The 14,456-nt window shown below is 37.3% G+C and overlaps 1 protein-coding gene across 1 annotated transcript in view; it reads left to right on the forward strand.

Annotated features, from left to right (window-relative positions):
* Positions 1-14,456, forward strand: part of TBC1D9 (TBC1 domain family member 9) — a 45,956-nt gene that overhangs the window by 18,752 nt on the left and 12,748 nt on the right. The window contains exons 4-13 of the mRNA XM_012573306.5: positions 753-981; positions 1,958-2,219; positions 3,330-3,537; positions 6,318-6,524; positions 7,952-8,122; positions 8,573-8,723; positions 10,257-10,471; positions 11,909-12,026; positions 12,959-13,244; positions 13,948-14,077. Of these exons, the coding sequence (XP_012428760.2) occupies positions 753-981; positions 1,958-2,219; positions 3,330-3,537; positions 6,318-6,524; positions 7,952-8,122; positions 8,573-8,723; positions 10,257-10,471; positions 11,909-12,026; positions 12,959-13,244; positions 13,948-14,077 (1,977 nt within the window). The remainder of the gene's footprint in view (positions 1-752; positions 982-1,957; positions 2,220-3,329; positions 3,538-6,317; positions 6,525-7,951; positions 8,123-8,572; positions 8,724-10,256; positions 10,472-11,908; positions 12,027-12,958; positions 13,245-13,947; positions 14,078-14,456) is intronic.

The following is a 14,456-nucleotide window of genomic DNA, read 5'->3' on the forward strand; positions in this document are numbered from 1 at the left end:
GCAAAAAGTCACAAAAAAGGCAAAAATTTTATAACTTTTATATAAAAGATAATAGAGATGATTGTAAAGGAGATTGGGAAAATAAGCAAATAAAACGGAGCTTCAGTATAGAACAGAAGGAACCATAGTCTTTAAAAATACCAAAAAACATCTTTTCACCTGTTGCCTCTTCAAATTTCATGAGGGTCATCTGCACCTGAAAGTGGGAATTTTTTTCCATCCTATTAGTAAATCTAACTGAAGATTTTTTTTTTCTTTCTGCCCCTCCACCCCCCCCCCTTTTGCTCTTCTAAGCTCAAGGTCCAATAAGAGGGGTCATAGAAGTAATATAAAATTTTCCCTAAAGAACAAACTTTACTTTTTTCCTTCCCTTCAGAAAAATTTCATGTGAAATCCTATGTTTGTTTCCCCAGGAGGGAAGAGGAAAATAGTGCAGATCGGAGGTGCTTCACAGGGCTGTTAAAAGTATTTTAGTTAGGCTGGTTAATTTAAAACAAGGTACTGGCAAGTGGTTGGTGTTTGGTTGCTTTTGAATTAGGCACAGTAGGGAGTAAGGTCATCAGAAAGAAAGCCTTAAATAAAGTAAATAATACATAAGCCAAAGAGTGAGCAAAAGAATAAGAGCTCACTGAACGACTTCCTTGGCATTGCAATAACTGTTGTGCCCTGTGGCCTGGATAGCAGTGGGAATTAGGATATCTGATAGCCCATCGCAGCTAACAGGATGTGTCCTTTTTTTTATTCCCTGCCAGGGCATCATTGCTGAGTACAACAAGATCAATGGCATCAAAGAGGATGATGACACAGACAAATTCAAGGAAGCCATAGTGAAATTTCACAAGCTGTTTGGGATGCCGGAGGAAGAGAAATTAGTGAACTACTACTCCTGCAGTTACTGGAAAGGGAAGGTTCCCCGTCAGGGCTGGGTGTATCTCAGCATTAATCACCTTTGCTTTTACTCTTTTCTCATGGGCAGGGAAGGTATGTTTTCAGTGGAATGGTAATTTGTGCATCTAAAAATGGTTAGGAAATCTCCTGTAGGTTGTTACTTTTCACGTACTGATCACTGAGGGTACAGAGACACTACTGAAGACAAGAGAAGCAGGGAACAATTCCCTGATTTGTCACACTGCTTAACTGTGTGCTTGTTCCCTTGTTTATTTGGTCTTAAAGTAGTTCTCTGTAAAACGGTACTTGGCATTTCCTAGGGACATGGTTCACCTCAGGAGCTGTGCCCAAAAGGAAACAGGGACAAGATCACACCAGCTCTGGCTTTCTCTTCTGCTCTTACACAGTCCTCAAGTACTAGTCTGGCAGACTTTGCAGCCTTAAATGACACATCTACATTTGTTCAACACCAGAACATCAGAAAGGTTTTAGAGGAGACCCAGAATAAAGAACTGCATACATATTTTGGATGCAATCAGTCTGCTCTACAGGGAGTTAATTCAAAGCACTGTGGAGGTGAACAAATCAGCAGTATTTGGTTATGGGCAATGGATCAGTCCTGGGATTTACCCCCTGCTTTAAAGACACCACCTGTATTGGTGTTGGGAGAAAAGCTAAGGTTCTGTCTTGGCTGTAATATTTGAAACTTTTTACTATATAAAAATAACACAAGCCTGTCTGATGTGCTTGGACTGTATATCTTTACATCCAGAGAAAAGGAGGACATCAGAGTCTGAGCAAGTGCAATGACAATGATAAGTCATGTTAGCTTACCTAGCTTTGTAATGCTTGTGGTGTTCTGTAAATAAAGTAAATGATATTTAAACTCTTTAATCTCCTGTTTTGTCAGGTGATAGTGGTTTGTTTGTACAAACTTGATCTATTTATGCTGTGCTCCCAACTTTTCAGGATGCTAGAACAAGTCAGTTGAATGCATTTTATAGGAAGAGAAAGCTAAAAGCTCCTGAATATGCTCATTTTTATACTGAATCTTGTTTTTTTTGTTCAGCAAAGTTAGTTATCCGTTGGGTTGATATCACTCAGCTTGAGAAAAATGCTACACTGCTCTTCCCTGATATGATCAAAGTGAGCACGAGGTCAAGTGAACATTTCTTCTCAGTATTCCTTAATATCAGTGAGACATTTAAACTAATGGAACAGCTTGCCAATATAGCTATGCGACAGCTTTTGGACAATGAAGGATTTGAACAAGACAAGTCATTACCCAAACTGAAAAAGAAATCCCCCAAAAAAGTATCTGCTCTAAAACGGTAGGTAGCATCGGCTCTTACTCATTTGTTCCTCCTCAGTCCTTTTACTTGTAGGATTTTGTCCAAAAGTTTTCTAATGTTGCAGCCATTTACTGTTACTCCAAAAGGAATGATTGATTCCAACAGTGGTAAAATATGAATAATTATTTAAATATAATTACTTGGTATCTTGTTGAAATAGGAAATGGAAAACATTTGAATGCAAGCATGTTGCAAAAATAAACTTTCTTGAGCCAAATGCTTATTTGTTCAGAAGCTCTTTAGTGTATCTCCTGATACTGGCCACATTTTGGGATCTGTTGTAAGGCCATTTTATGTCTGTATGGGAGGGTGAGAAAGTGATTAATGTGTTATTAAGAACTATGCCTAGCATTCATACTTGGTCTTATCACTGGTATTGAGAAATTAGAATCTAGATTATTCATTCTATCTGGAATATAGTTTAGGTAAAAGTGATACAAAAATTGACATAAAATTCTAAGGGATGAAATGTCATCTGGAAAGTATTTCTTCTTCTTTTATATCACACTACAGCTTGTTAGTTTCTCTTTCATTTTTTTCTCTGTATGTCGTTCATTTTAGTGTACCATACAGAATTATAGCCAGTGCTTGTTTATGTTTCTCATTATTTAGTGATATGTGACATGCATTATATCACTTCTGTTAGTACTTACTGTTGAGTGCTTTGCACTGAATGCATTATCAAGTCTAAGTCTTGAAATTGTTACCAAACTCTAATGATTCCATAATGTTAATAAAAAAGCCTTAAAGAAGCATTTTTAATTACTATTAACAAAAAGCGGATTCACTGTATATATTCTCAGAAAGTACGGCTGAATATGAAAAGCTCACTCAGTCTTTCCTTTCTGAGAAGTAAGGATGACTGTCTGAGTCATTCTTGGCAGCCTTTTCTTTTCATGTAATCTTAGAACCCTCCAAAAGTGAAGACTATGTCTCCACTATATGCAAATTATTTCTAACTTTTTATGTACACTCCTTGCTTAGCTGAGTTATACATTGCAATGATTTGCAATGATTTGCATAAAATGCATCTTAAAATGTATTTTATATTCCCTAAACCAAGAAAATATTCCTGTGGGTTTTTTTTAGGGATCTTGATGCCAGAGCAAAGAGCGAGAGATACCGTGCATTGTTCCGACTTCCCAAGGATGAGAAATTAGATGGACACACAGACTGTACTCTTTGGACTCCTTTCAACAAAATGCATATTTTGGGTCAGATGTTTGTTTCTACAAACTACATTTGCTTTACTAGTAAAGAAGAGAACTTGTGCAGCCTTATTATCCCTCTTCGAGAGGTAAATATTTGTATTTTTAAATTTATAGGGCAAGTAATAAAGTAATATCTTATATTTCAGCTTAGCTTTGAATTTTTTTATTTGGTTGGGTTTTTTACAATTTTTTTTTTCTTTTTGGAGAAAAGCCTCTTTTTATCCTTTTAATCTCTTGGGAGCATGCCATACTGATGTGTTCTAAGTAACATTTAATGACTGTATATTAGTTCACAGTTCCTGCTAATAAAACTCGCACTGAGTTTTTCCATCAGTTTTCATAACTCTTTGAGTTCTTCCTCTCTCATAACTTGTATTCTGATTTACAGCCAAATTTTAGATTTTTTTGTGCTTCATAGGAAGGAGTGGAGGGTGAAACTTCCTAGTTTGATGAGTGGAAATTCTGGTAAAGAATCTGTCAGATAAGATTTGCCTTTGTCAGATGTAAAAAGATTCATAATCCCAAAGTTTTGAATTACCTCTTCACACAGACTTGCAATTGTATGTGTATGTATTTTTGTATGTGGAAAATATTTTGTCAGTATTTTTCAAATTGGTGTGTTTCCCTATTTAAAACTGGTTACTTAAAGCAGATCATCGATAAGAAGAGTGTGCTTGATGCAATAAAAATAATTATGTTGGGGAATTTTCAATGTTTGACTTGATTTGTGGGTTAATGGAAAATTGTGGTAAGTTTTGGAAGTAGTAGCAAAGCTGAGTAACCAAAGACAGTTTGGCTTGACTGAAGAACCATGGAATATTTCAAGGCCCTGTTTTCCCCTGCAAATCATTAAGAGTAAAACGGGTACTTGTTCAGAAACTTTGAAGTACAGCTTCTCAGCAGCTTGTTGCAACCATTTTGGTTATTTGGGATGAGGTATTCAACTATGGTTACACTGTTTGTCTGAAAATCAAAGGGAATGGCAATCCTGCCGGTAAAGAGGTGAAGGAGCAGTCAAAGTCTTAATTTAACAGGACCTCTTTTCCTGGATGCAGATTCAGCAACTGCTTTTGATAGCCACAGTCATAGCAGCATGGGATTCAGGGTATCTCTAAAGCTTTAAGAGACAGAAGCTGCTGAAGGAATAAGTGCTTCTGTTTGAACAGCTTCATGTCTCAGCACCAGTAAGGAGAACAGTAAAGCAGGGGGTAGTGCCAGTCCTCAGAACATCTGATCAGTACCTTTGGTAATTAAAGGAAAGCTTTCTATTTAATTAAAGCTTTGGGTTAAACCCTAAGTTAATTCCAGTGTTCTGTAATATCCTGGAGGTGTTTTGACAGATGAGACAATTGCAAAACATTGATTCAGAAATTATGGTGGGAAAAGATGTTTTTCAGTGACTGACTGTGCTGCTCACTGCATCTTCAGCAGGTGTCTTCTGCAAGACAAAGCACTTCAGATATGTGTGTATCTCTATTGAATAGGAAATAAGTGGATATCACCTCTCATTATAGCAGAGCTATAAGTGAGCTTGCTTTGATAGTGTCTGCCCTGTGCCTTTTGAACTTGTCTGTCTTGTGTGCTGATTGCACTAGAAGAGCTTTTAAATAGAACAGGAAACATAGGGAACACTTTTCAGCTAACTTTAATATGCTATGAGTAAAATCCTTTAAGTTAACAAGTAGATTTGTAGTTAACAGAAAAATAAAAAGAAGTGGGGAGAACAGAGAAGTGGTTTAGCCCCTGAGCAGTGCACTGCAGTAAGTCTTCAAAGAGAATGCATGAAAAATGGTTACCCTATCCATTTAGCTAGAGAGCTATTAATATTGTAGTACTCATGTCTTACCATTGGTTTCTGTTCTTAAAAGGGTTAAAGGAGCAAAAATCAAAGTCCTAGCAAAATTAAATGTCCCACTTTCTATTCTGGAGGCAGTAAGTCAGTTTTCACTACCTAAGAAATAATTTAAAGTAATAAAAGCAGTGGTTAAAAGTATTTATAATTGTGATTTTTGTTTTGTTTGATGTATGAACTGCACAAACTTGGAGGATTGATATGTTTATAAGGTAATAGTTGGTAATGTTTAGGACACACAACTGTTACGTAATTCAACAGTGTATGTATGACTTATCCCTGAGATTTCTTTGTGTTCATGTGCTTTACCAAAACCTCAGGGAACTCGTTCCCTGTACTCAGTAGATTGTGGTATGAGTACTGTTTACAGGTTGGAGTTCAGTTAGATTAGTGACTCTTTCCCTAACAACTGAAGGCCGTACAGAAGCCTCCACCTTACATGGTTAGATATTTTCCCTTATAAGGGAAGACATGGAGTTCATTTCCCTTTGTTGCAAGTTCCTGTGTACTGTGAAAATGCAGTTAAAATAACACTATGCAACTGTTTTCACAGTGTGCAACTGTAGTACAGTTGTACAGGAGCATCATCTCAGAAAGTATTTATTCACATGTATTGGCAGTAAAAGGTAGGCCAAGGTTTCTGTGGCCTGTACTGATGGTGTTAGGAAGCAGGAGAGGGATTTAGAAGTCCTAGAAAAAAGCTGATAGATTTGTATCCCACAGATGAAATTTTGTTTTACTGATTGTTTTAAAATATGGTCTGAGGAAAATCAGCTAAGTAGCGCAGGGGAGTTTCGATGGAAAATGTATTGAAACCAGTTTTTTGAGGGATTCAGACTTTATCTTTCAGTCTTGTGAGCCCTTGTATGCAAACCATGTTTTCTGGCAAAGGGATGTCCATAGAGATATGATATAAGGGTGGAAGGAGCATGGGTTTTGGTATTAAGATGTTTTCTTAGACCAAGCAGTTTGATTAACTAAAGATTTTAAGCTGTAGCAACTGTCTCTTCCTAGGTGACAATAGTGGAAAAGGCAGACAGCTCCAGTGTGCTGCCCAGTCCACTGTCAATCAGCACGAAAAACAGAATGACATTCCTCTTTGCCAACTTGAAAGACAGAGACTTCCTTGTCCAGAGGATCTCAGACTTCCTGCAACAAACCACTTCAAAAATATACTTGGACAAAAATATTTCTGGAAGCTATATCAGCTCAGATGATGAGGTATGTTAAGGAACACGAATAATTTTCTAGAAGAAGAATTTAACTGGTGTGGGGAGAGGAAACACCTTTTAAGTTTTTGTGAAGCTAAACCTTTAGGCATAGAAATGTGCCCTCTTTTGTGTTAATGCCTTTGAGCTGAAGTGTTCAAATTTTTCAGCTAGGATATCTATCTTTTTCATGTTAAATCTAAGAGAAATCGTCATTGCTGAGGAAGACCTACTGTAATTCTTGCTGTCGCATTCTGAAATTACCATGTATCTTGCTGGCACGTGTCATAGTCAATTAACTGGTTAATTGAATAGTACTTTTAATATCTATTTACTGGTCCAACTCAAATGTAATTCTGGAATTGTAATAATTTGAAGAAATTATCAGTTGGCATGAAACTCCTTTTTTTCAAGACTTTAGCTGCTAAATCCCATTTTTTGATTCTTCTGAAAGCAATGTCTGAGCTGAGCAGGTTTGCATGTGCACTGCTAATGAACTTTGGAACATTTCACCTTGCAGGAAAAAGCCAGCCTTGTCCTGAACATCAAATGACCCTATTCTGAATGACCTCCTTATATATGTGTGCAAAGTAAATGATTCTTAAAAGTTATGATTAAATACACTTTTCTTAGGCGCTTTGAATGTCAAGCCTTCTGTTGAGTTCCAGCTTTTATGAATGAAATTCAGATGCTTTGTATAAAACCTTATCAGTTCTGTTAAACTCATATTGTGGTATATAATTTTGGTATTATGTAGGTAGCTCTTACATTCCCAGTCTGTCCTAAGCCATACCTTAGTACTGTCCTAAGGAGCCCTACCCTGTTGGCCACGTGTGTCTTAAAAGAACTTTTCTACTTGCTTTGTTGATGGTGAGGTATAATTACTGTGTTATTGTATACCAGAGCATGTAGGCATTTATAGTGCTGGAACTTTTGCTGTAAATGGATCTAAATATTCTACCTGCTGAATTATAAACACAAGTTAATTGTAAGCATTGCTACAATTTGTAATATGACTACGTATTTAGATAAGCATGACTGACTTGCAATTTCAGGCATTTGATGTGAACTGCTCCATGAGATTTTACTGTGATGCAGTTTCAAAGCTTTTTGAGAAGTCAGGAAATATTTCAAAATACTTTTCTTCCAAATCACAATCTAGCAGTCCTATGATATTGACAGATCAAGGAAGCTGGTTCAATTGCCCAATGCTGCTTAGGGTTAACATTATCCTAGCAATTCTAGTTCTAGAATTTGGTTGTGTTTCAGGAGAGCTGTTGAGAAACTGGAAGATATTTCATTATTCTTTACTGGTCTAATTTCTGCTGGCTTATATTTTTGTTAACCGTTAGCATGTATAAATTTTGAAGTAAAGTGAAGTAAAAAGTCCAGACACTGGCTCATCTTTATGCCTGTATTTCTTGTGACTGCTTTCTACAGGTGTTTACAAGGTCAAGTAGTTTGATTTCTGCCAGCCCTCACAAAAGCCTGAGCTCTGAGTCAGAGGGAGAGCGACAATTCAACCTCAATGATAACGGTATTCCAACAGCAACTCAAGCTTTAATGACAATGTATCGGCGCAGATCACCTGAGGAGTTCAACCCTAAGCTGGTAAAATACACCTCTGAGTGCTCCACCTGACTAAAAAGGCTGTTAAATTATGTTTGCCTTAAAACCCATGTTGCTGACCCAGAAGAGATTCATTCTGCCAGACATTTAAGAAGAGGCAGTATTTTTCACAGAAGTAAAGGCTTGAATGTTGTTGTTTTACCAATACAAATAACTTCATTACATAAAAGCAGAGTTTGATTGTAGTTCAAGGAGAGGTTGTATTCCAGCTCTTAAGTATAACTGCTTCTCTGAACAGCAAGGTCTACTGGCATAGAAACTAGGGAATGGTAAGAAGCAGCCCATTAAGAAAGTAACTAGACTGTAGCCAAGTTATTTCTTGCTCACTTGGAAGGTTAGGATATTGCAGTTTTTTTAGCACTCAAGATTTTAGTGGGTCAGACTGTTAGAAAGAGAAGATGCATCTTTATGCCTGCCTTTCTTTGCTTTTAGGCCAAGGAGTTCCTGAAGGAACAGGCCTGGAAGATTCACTTTGCTGAATATGGCCAAGGGGTCTGTATGTATCGTACAGAGAAAACAAGAGACCTTGTGCTAAAGGGCATTCCAGAAAGCATGAGAGGGGAACTTTGGCTGCTCTTTTCAGGTAGGTTTTTGCTTGAGTGTGTCTGTGGGATATAAGCAAAGCATGAGGGAAAAATGGATTTCAAAGGTGATTAAAGGTGCAGATAATAAGTGTCTGAAAATATTAGGAGTAAGTAAGGCTGTGATTGTTAGCAGGCACCAGACAAGTTTAGACAAGATTTCAGTTCAGACCAGCAAATACCCTTTCTTAAACAGGCTCACATAATTAAGGAAGAATACATAAAAAGCAGAACACGTATTCGGTAACCAGAAGTCAGTAGTTTAGGGACCTTCTAGATGTTCATCAGCCACCAGCAAGCCCAATTCCCATTTATTTAATAATTTATGGATCCAATTAAGCTTTTGGCCTTCACAGCAGTTGTTGCAAGGAATTCCAAAGTTTAGGCATGTTGCATGGAGCCACAATCTTCTTTTTCTGTTGATATAAAACAAAAGCTAGTCTAACATTGAATTAAGTGTTTCCACTATGTGAAAAAATGGTGAGAAAATATTTTTCTGGTTTTCTGTGACATAAAGGATTCTCTAGATACGTGTTCACTTAACGTTGGGTTTGTTTTTTTTTTTGAAGTTGAAGAATTTTGTTACTAGTTACATGGAAATCAATCCTACCTCAAGCATTTTTCATAACCTATCACCATATGCCTTCTTTAGCTCTACCCTCCTCAAGGTAGTTACCACAGCTACCCCCACCACTTATTATATAAGCACAAAGGCCTTTTATCTGATTACCTAATGATGCTTTCAAGTTTGTTTTCTATTTCTTCCCTAGTAATACCTAGTCATGTACATTTTCTCTTTGCTGCTGTGCACTAAAAAATGTTTTCAGAAGATATGCACAGGAATGAAAAGCTCTGTTTTGTGTCCTATTAACAGCTAGTTTGGACTAGCTGTTTCACTGTGTATCTATAATTCATATTTTCTGTGTAGATTGCTTTGTGCTACTGACACTTGATTCTCATTTCCAGGAAAGTTGTAAAGTCAGTAGTGAAATCTCATAGCAACTCTGTGAGCATGTAGTGGTATCCCCAAGGCTGAGTGCCCAGCCCAAGATGACAGAATCATTTTTACAAGTAGGAATAGAACTCTTGAGTTTATGTGTCTTGCTTTTGGTTGACATATCATACTCTCTGCAACCAAACATTAATCTACTCTGTTCTCAGGGCGAGGAGCTTTCTCAGAGACAAGTTTTGAGTTATTTAGGATAACCAAACCCACAGCCAGCTGCAGAGGGAGCTCATGATACCATGTGACTGCCCAGTTGGTTTGTTCTTCACGCCTCCTGTTTTGTTCTGGCTGAGAGGAATTTTAACCACATTTTTATAATGCCTGTAGAGAAGACAGGAAGGGGTGATAATCACCAAAGCACAACCTTTTTAATTTTTTAATCACCTTTAATGAAACAATATTTTCATATTTGCTTTCAAAGTTCTTGGTGACACTTGGAATGGAAGGGAAGCAGATTATCGTGTTGGAATATTGTACCTGCTGAACCTTCCACTTCCTCCTGGTTTTAATACTGTTCTCCTACTCCTAGGAGCCATTAATGAAATGACCACTCATCCTGGCTATTATGAGGACCTAGTAGAGAAATCAATGGGAAAATACAATCTTGCTACAGAAGAGATAGAAAGGGATCTGCACCGCTCCCTTCCAGAACACCCTGCATTCCAGAATGAGATGGGTATTGCTGCTTTAAGGAGAGTCTTGACAGCTTATGCTTTCAGAAATCCAAACATAGGATATTGTCAGGTAATTGAAATACCCTGCACTCCTGCAGCTTCTGAAACTCCAGTTCTTTCCTTGCAGTCCTGTTTTTTCAGTCATGCACGTGAGGTTTTGGCTGTGTGAAGCACACTGAGGTGTGGATGGCGCTGTGAGCTCACACCTCAGTGCTGCAGAGAGGCAGGAATGCCGAGGTCAGAGAGATGTCACACAAGGACCTGCTCTAACAGCAGTATTAGCAGCACACATTGAGAGATTTTTACTTCTGTAAGCATAATTTCCGCTCATAGATCTAGAAACTGGACAGATGATAACAGCTGTCTACAGAAAATGACAATGGACCCTGAAGAAAGGTTATTTTCATATTAACAAAAAATCCCCTCAAAACCAAAGCACTTTTTGTCCAGCCTTTAATTTTTATCTATTTTTATCTGTCCATCTTATAATTAATTATTCAGAACCTCATTTCCTCTGTCAGTGATAGCATGCCATCATTCAAAACAATGAAAAGAAATAAAACCAGAAAACAGGCAAAAAAACAAGCAAAAAACCTCCAAACACTTTGAAAAAAATAAAGCATCTAGGAGATACTTCTGTGAGTCCCAACCATATATCTGTGGTGTTAATACTGACCCCAGTGCATGGTTTTGAGGTTCTTATGCCCATAATTCAAGTCACTTTAGTTTCTGGTCCTAAATCTTTCCCTTGCCATATAATTTTAGTTTATCACCTGGGGTTTTTTTTGCCTTCATACATTCTTTTGCAAACAAGAAATGTAAATTCATTAGTATTAAGAAGCTTAATTAATACCTGACTGTTAAGACTTCCAGATGCAACTTGAGTAAATGCAAGAAGTTCTAACAGATACCATCATAAATTATTTAATAACACATGTGGTACTCAGTAATAGCTACAGCATTTGTAAAGATCATTTAACAGAGAAGCAGCAGAAAGACATTTCAGTTCTGGTCCCTAAAGCTGTCACAGTAATTAATAACCTTGAAATTTGGTTCAGCTACAGTGTGAATTCAGTCACATCACTAGTGCTGTGGGAGGTGTTTTGGCTGCGCCAGACCCAAATTCCCCAAGAGCACCTATGACAAAATATCAGTAGCAGTGTATCAGATGCTTGGAGACCTAAATCAGCCCTTGGATTAGGAAGAAAAATCTTGCTTTCTTAAAAAAAAAAATCTGCAACACAAAACAAACTGACCCAAAAAAAAACCAAACACCAAAAAGCCCCAGTGAAATGACAATAACAAAACTAAAGAAAAGCTTTACAATTTTCTGTGATTTGAGGCTTTCTCAAGCCTTTCTTTGAGCACTGGGGAAACACTGCTGTTTTTACAGGGAAGTCCTTGAGCGGTTTGGGATCTGCAGGGAGTTATGTAGCTAATTTCCTAACCACTTTTCTGCCCAGGTACAGTGCTAGATATTGAATAATTATGTTTCCCTTTCTTTTAGGCTATGAATATTGTCACTTCAGTGCTGCTCCTTTATGCAAAAGAGGAGGAAGCTTTCTGGCTGCTGGTGGCTCTGTGTGAGCGTATGCTGCCTGACTACTACAACACAAGAGTTGTTGGTATGCTATGGGGACATTTTTGAAATGACAGTACAAAAACTAACCAAATTAACTGGTGTTATTTCTACTGAAACAAATATATGGGTAGATGCATCTGTGCATGCTAGTGACGAGACAGCTTGCTCAGGAGAATAAAGGCAATTTCCTAAAGAGGTAATGTTATGGTTAATAGTTTATCACCTACTTAGGATCAGATGGCATTCTAAAGTGGGATTAAGCAAAGTAGATTTTTAAGAAAATATGTGAGGTTAAAATTTGAGTTTTAAATGATCCAGTTAGCTGATTAAGGTAAGATGGAAACAGGAGCTTTAGCAGTTTGTAGTAAAAGTCTTTGTGCCTGTACCTCTGATGTGAAAGGGCAAGAGTATCAGAAAGCTGATTTTGGCAGATGAGCTTCCTAGTGTATGTCAAAGAGAGTGACTTCAATTTATCATGGAATCTGTTTTTACTATATCTCACAAATACTTGAGATACTCAGCCTTAAAAAATTATTCTTCCTGGCCTGGTTAAAATACTGATGTTGTGGCGTGGGAATGTATAATATGGGTTCTCTTGAAGTAAATCTAAACCCTCACAGTCACCCTGGCCTCATTCAACAGGTGATGCTGAGGTCTTACTCCAATTAGTAATGGTAATATCAAGCCACTATTTAACTTCTGCTGGTGCTAGGCCAAATTACTCCTTTTTTATTTATTGTGGAGTGTATAATCAAAACAGAAAAAAACTTACTACAGTTCTGTATGTATGTATAGCTCAGTAGTGTAATGGAGTCTGTTACTCATTTGAAAGTGAGAAAATGTGCATAAGCACCAGGCAACATATTGTTAGGTTTTTTATTTATATACATAGAATACATAGAATTTTTTTTCCTCCCCTAAATGGCAATATATCAGTTGCTCCTGAATTAATTCAACCTTATTTATCTTCAACAGGAGCATTGGTGGATCAGGGTGTCTTTGAAGAGCTGGCTCGTGACTACATTCCACAGCTTTATGACTGCATGCAGGACTTGGGTGTAATCTCCACCATCTCCCTGTCCTGGTTCCTCACTCTTTTCCTCAGTGTAATGCCATTTGAAAGTGCAGTGGTAGTTGTGGATTGTTTCTTCTGTGAAGGAATAAAGGTGATATTTCAGTTAGCACTTGCTGTCCTCGAAGCTAATGTAGACAAGTTGCTTAACTGTAAAGATGATGGAGAAGCCATGACCGTCTTGGGAAGGTATTTATTACAGAAAATTATCTTTGTGATTGTTTGTTATTTCTTTTTTTGCTTGCTTTTCTGATTTGTATTCTATGTTGAAATACTAAATTTAAACCAGTACCATATATGTAAATCTTTTACATGCTTGTAGTAGTCTGCTTTCATCCACATAAGGTAGTCCTTATATTATTTTAAAATCATGCTAAGTGGCCAAAAAGATACAAATTCTTCTTTCAAGACATTCAAGTAAACTTCCCAAACCTAGATATAGAAATTTAACTTGATTCATTATTTTAATGGATTAAATGAGTTTCATTACTTCAGCCTGCTGCCTTTTAAATGTTATTAAGAAAAAATGTTGATGTCAAGGAAAATTGTTTTGGGAATAAACTAAGTCAGGCTAAGAAGAATTAGGTAGGATATTGAACAAATAGATTTCAGGATGATAATAGATGGAGTTGCTTGAGTAATTTCATCAGAACTAATGCTGCTGAGTGTAACCTCCAATTTTCTTGAGCTCGGTAGCGGTGTTTAGTTTTCAAGGTGCTTCTGGAATTTTGGAATTTTTTCATAATGTAACCTTAACACTTCCTGCAGAATGGCTTGATCACTTTTATGTGCAATAATCAATATGTTACCTGTGTGCTGTTAACCCTCAGAAGGGAGGGCATACAAAATTATCTTGTGTTTCTCATGTATTTTTTTTTTTTTTTCCCACCAGATATTTGGACAGTGTAACTAATAAGGACAGCACTCTTCCTCCCATTCCTCATCTTCACTCCCTGCTCAGTGATGATGTAGAGCCTTATCCTGAGGTGGATATCTTCAGGCTTATCAGGTCTTCCTATGAGGTAGGATAAGATTTCTCAACAGGAACTTGCCAACTAACTCAGCTTCTGCTTCACAGGGGAATTTGATGCTCTAGTTTGGCTTTGTTTGAAACAGAAGGAACATACAAGAAATGCAGACTCATCTGAGAAGCCTGAAATTAAGCAAGGAAGAGGAGTTAGACTTTCTTCTTCTTTTAATTTGAGCTGTTTTCATAGAGAAGTCTGAGGCCTCAAAGAAGAGCAGCCCACAGCTAAAAAGTGATTTGCAAACAAAATCTGAACTTTTAATTTGGAAGGAGTTAATCCTCATTTCAGCTTTTTTGTGCTTTTCCAAGCTGAAATACTAGTGAAATCTGCATGATTTCAGAAGACCTTTCTATTATCAGTGAAACTTGGCCTT

Source organism: Taeniopygia guttata, chromosome 4 (genome assembly GCF_048771995.1).
Source record: "Taeniopygia guttata chromosome 4, bTaeGut7.mat, whole genome shotgun sequence".
Classification (NCBI taxonomy): domain Eukaryota; kingdom Metazoa; phylum Chordata; class Aves; order Passeriformes; family Estrildidae; genus Taeniopygia; species Taeniopygia guttata.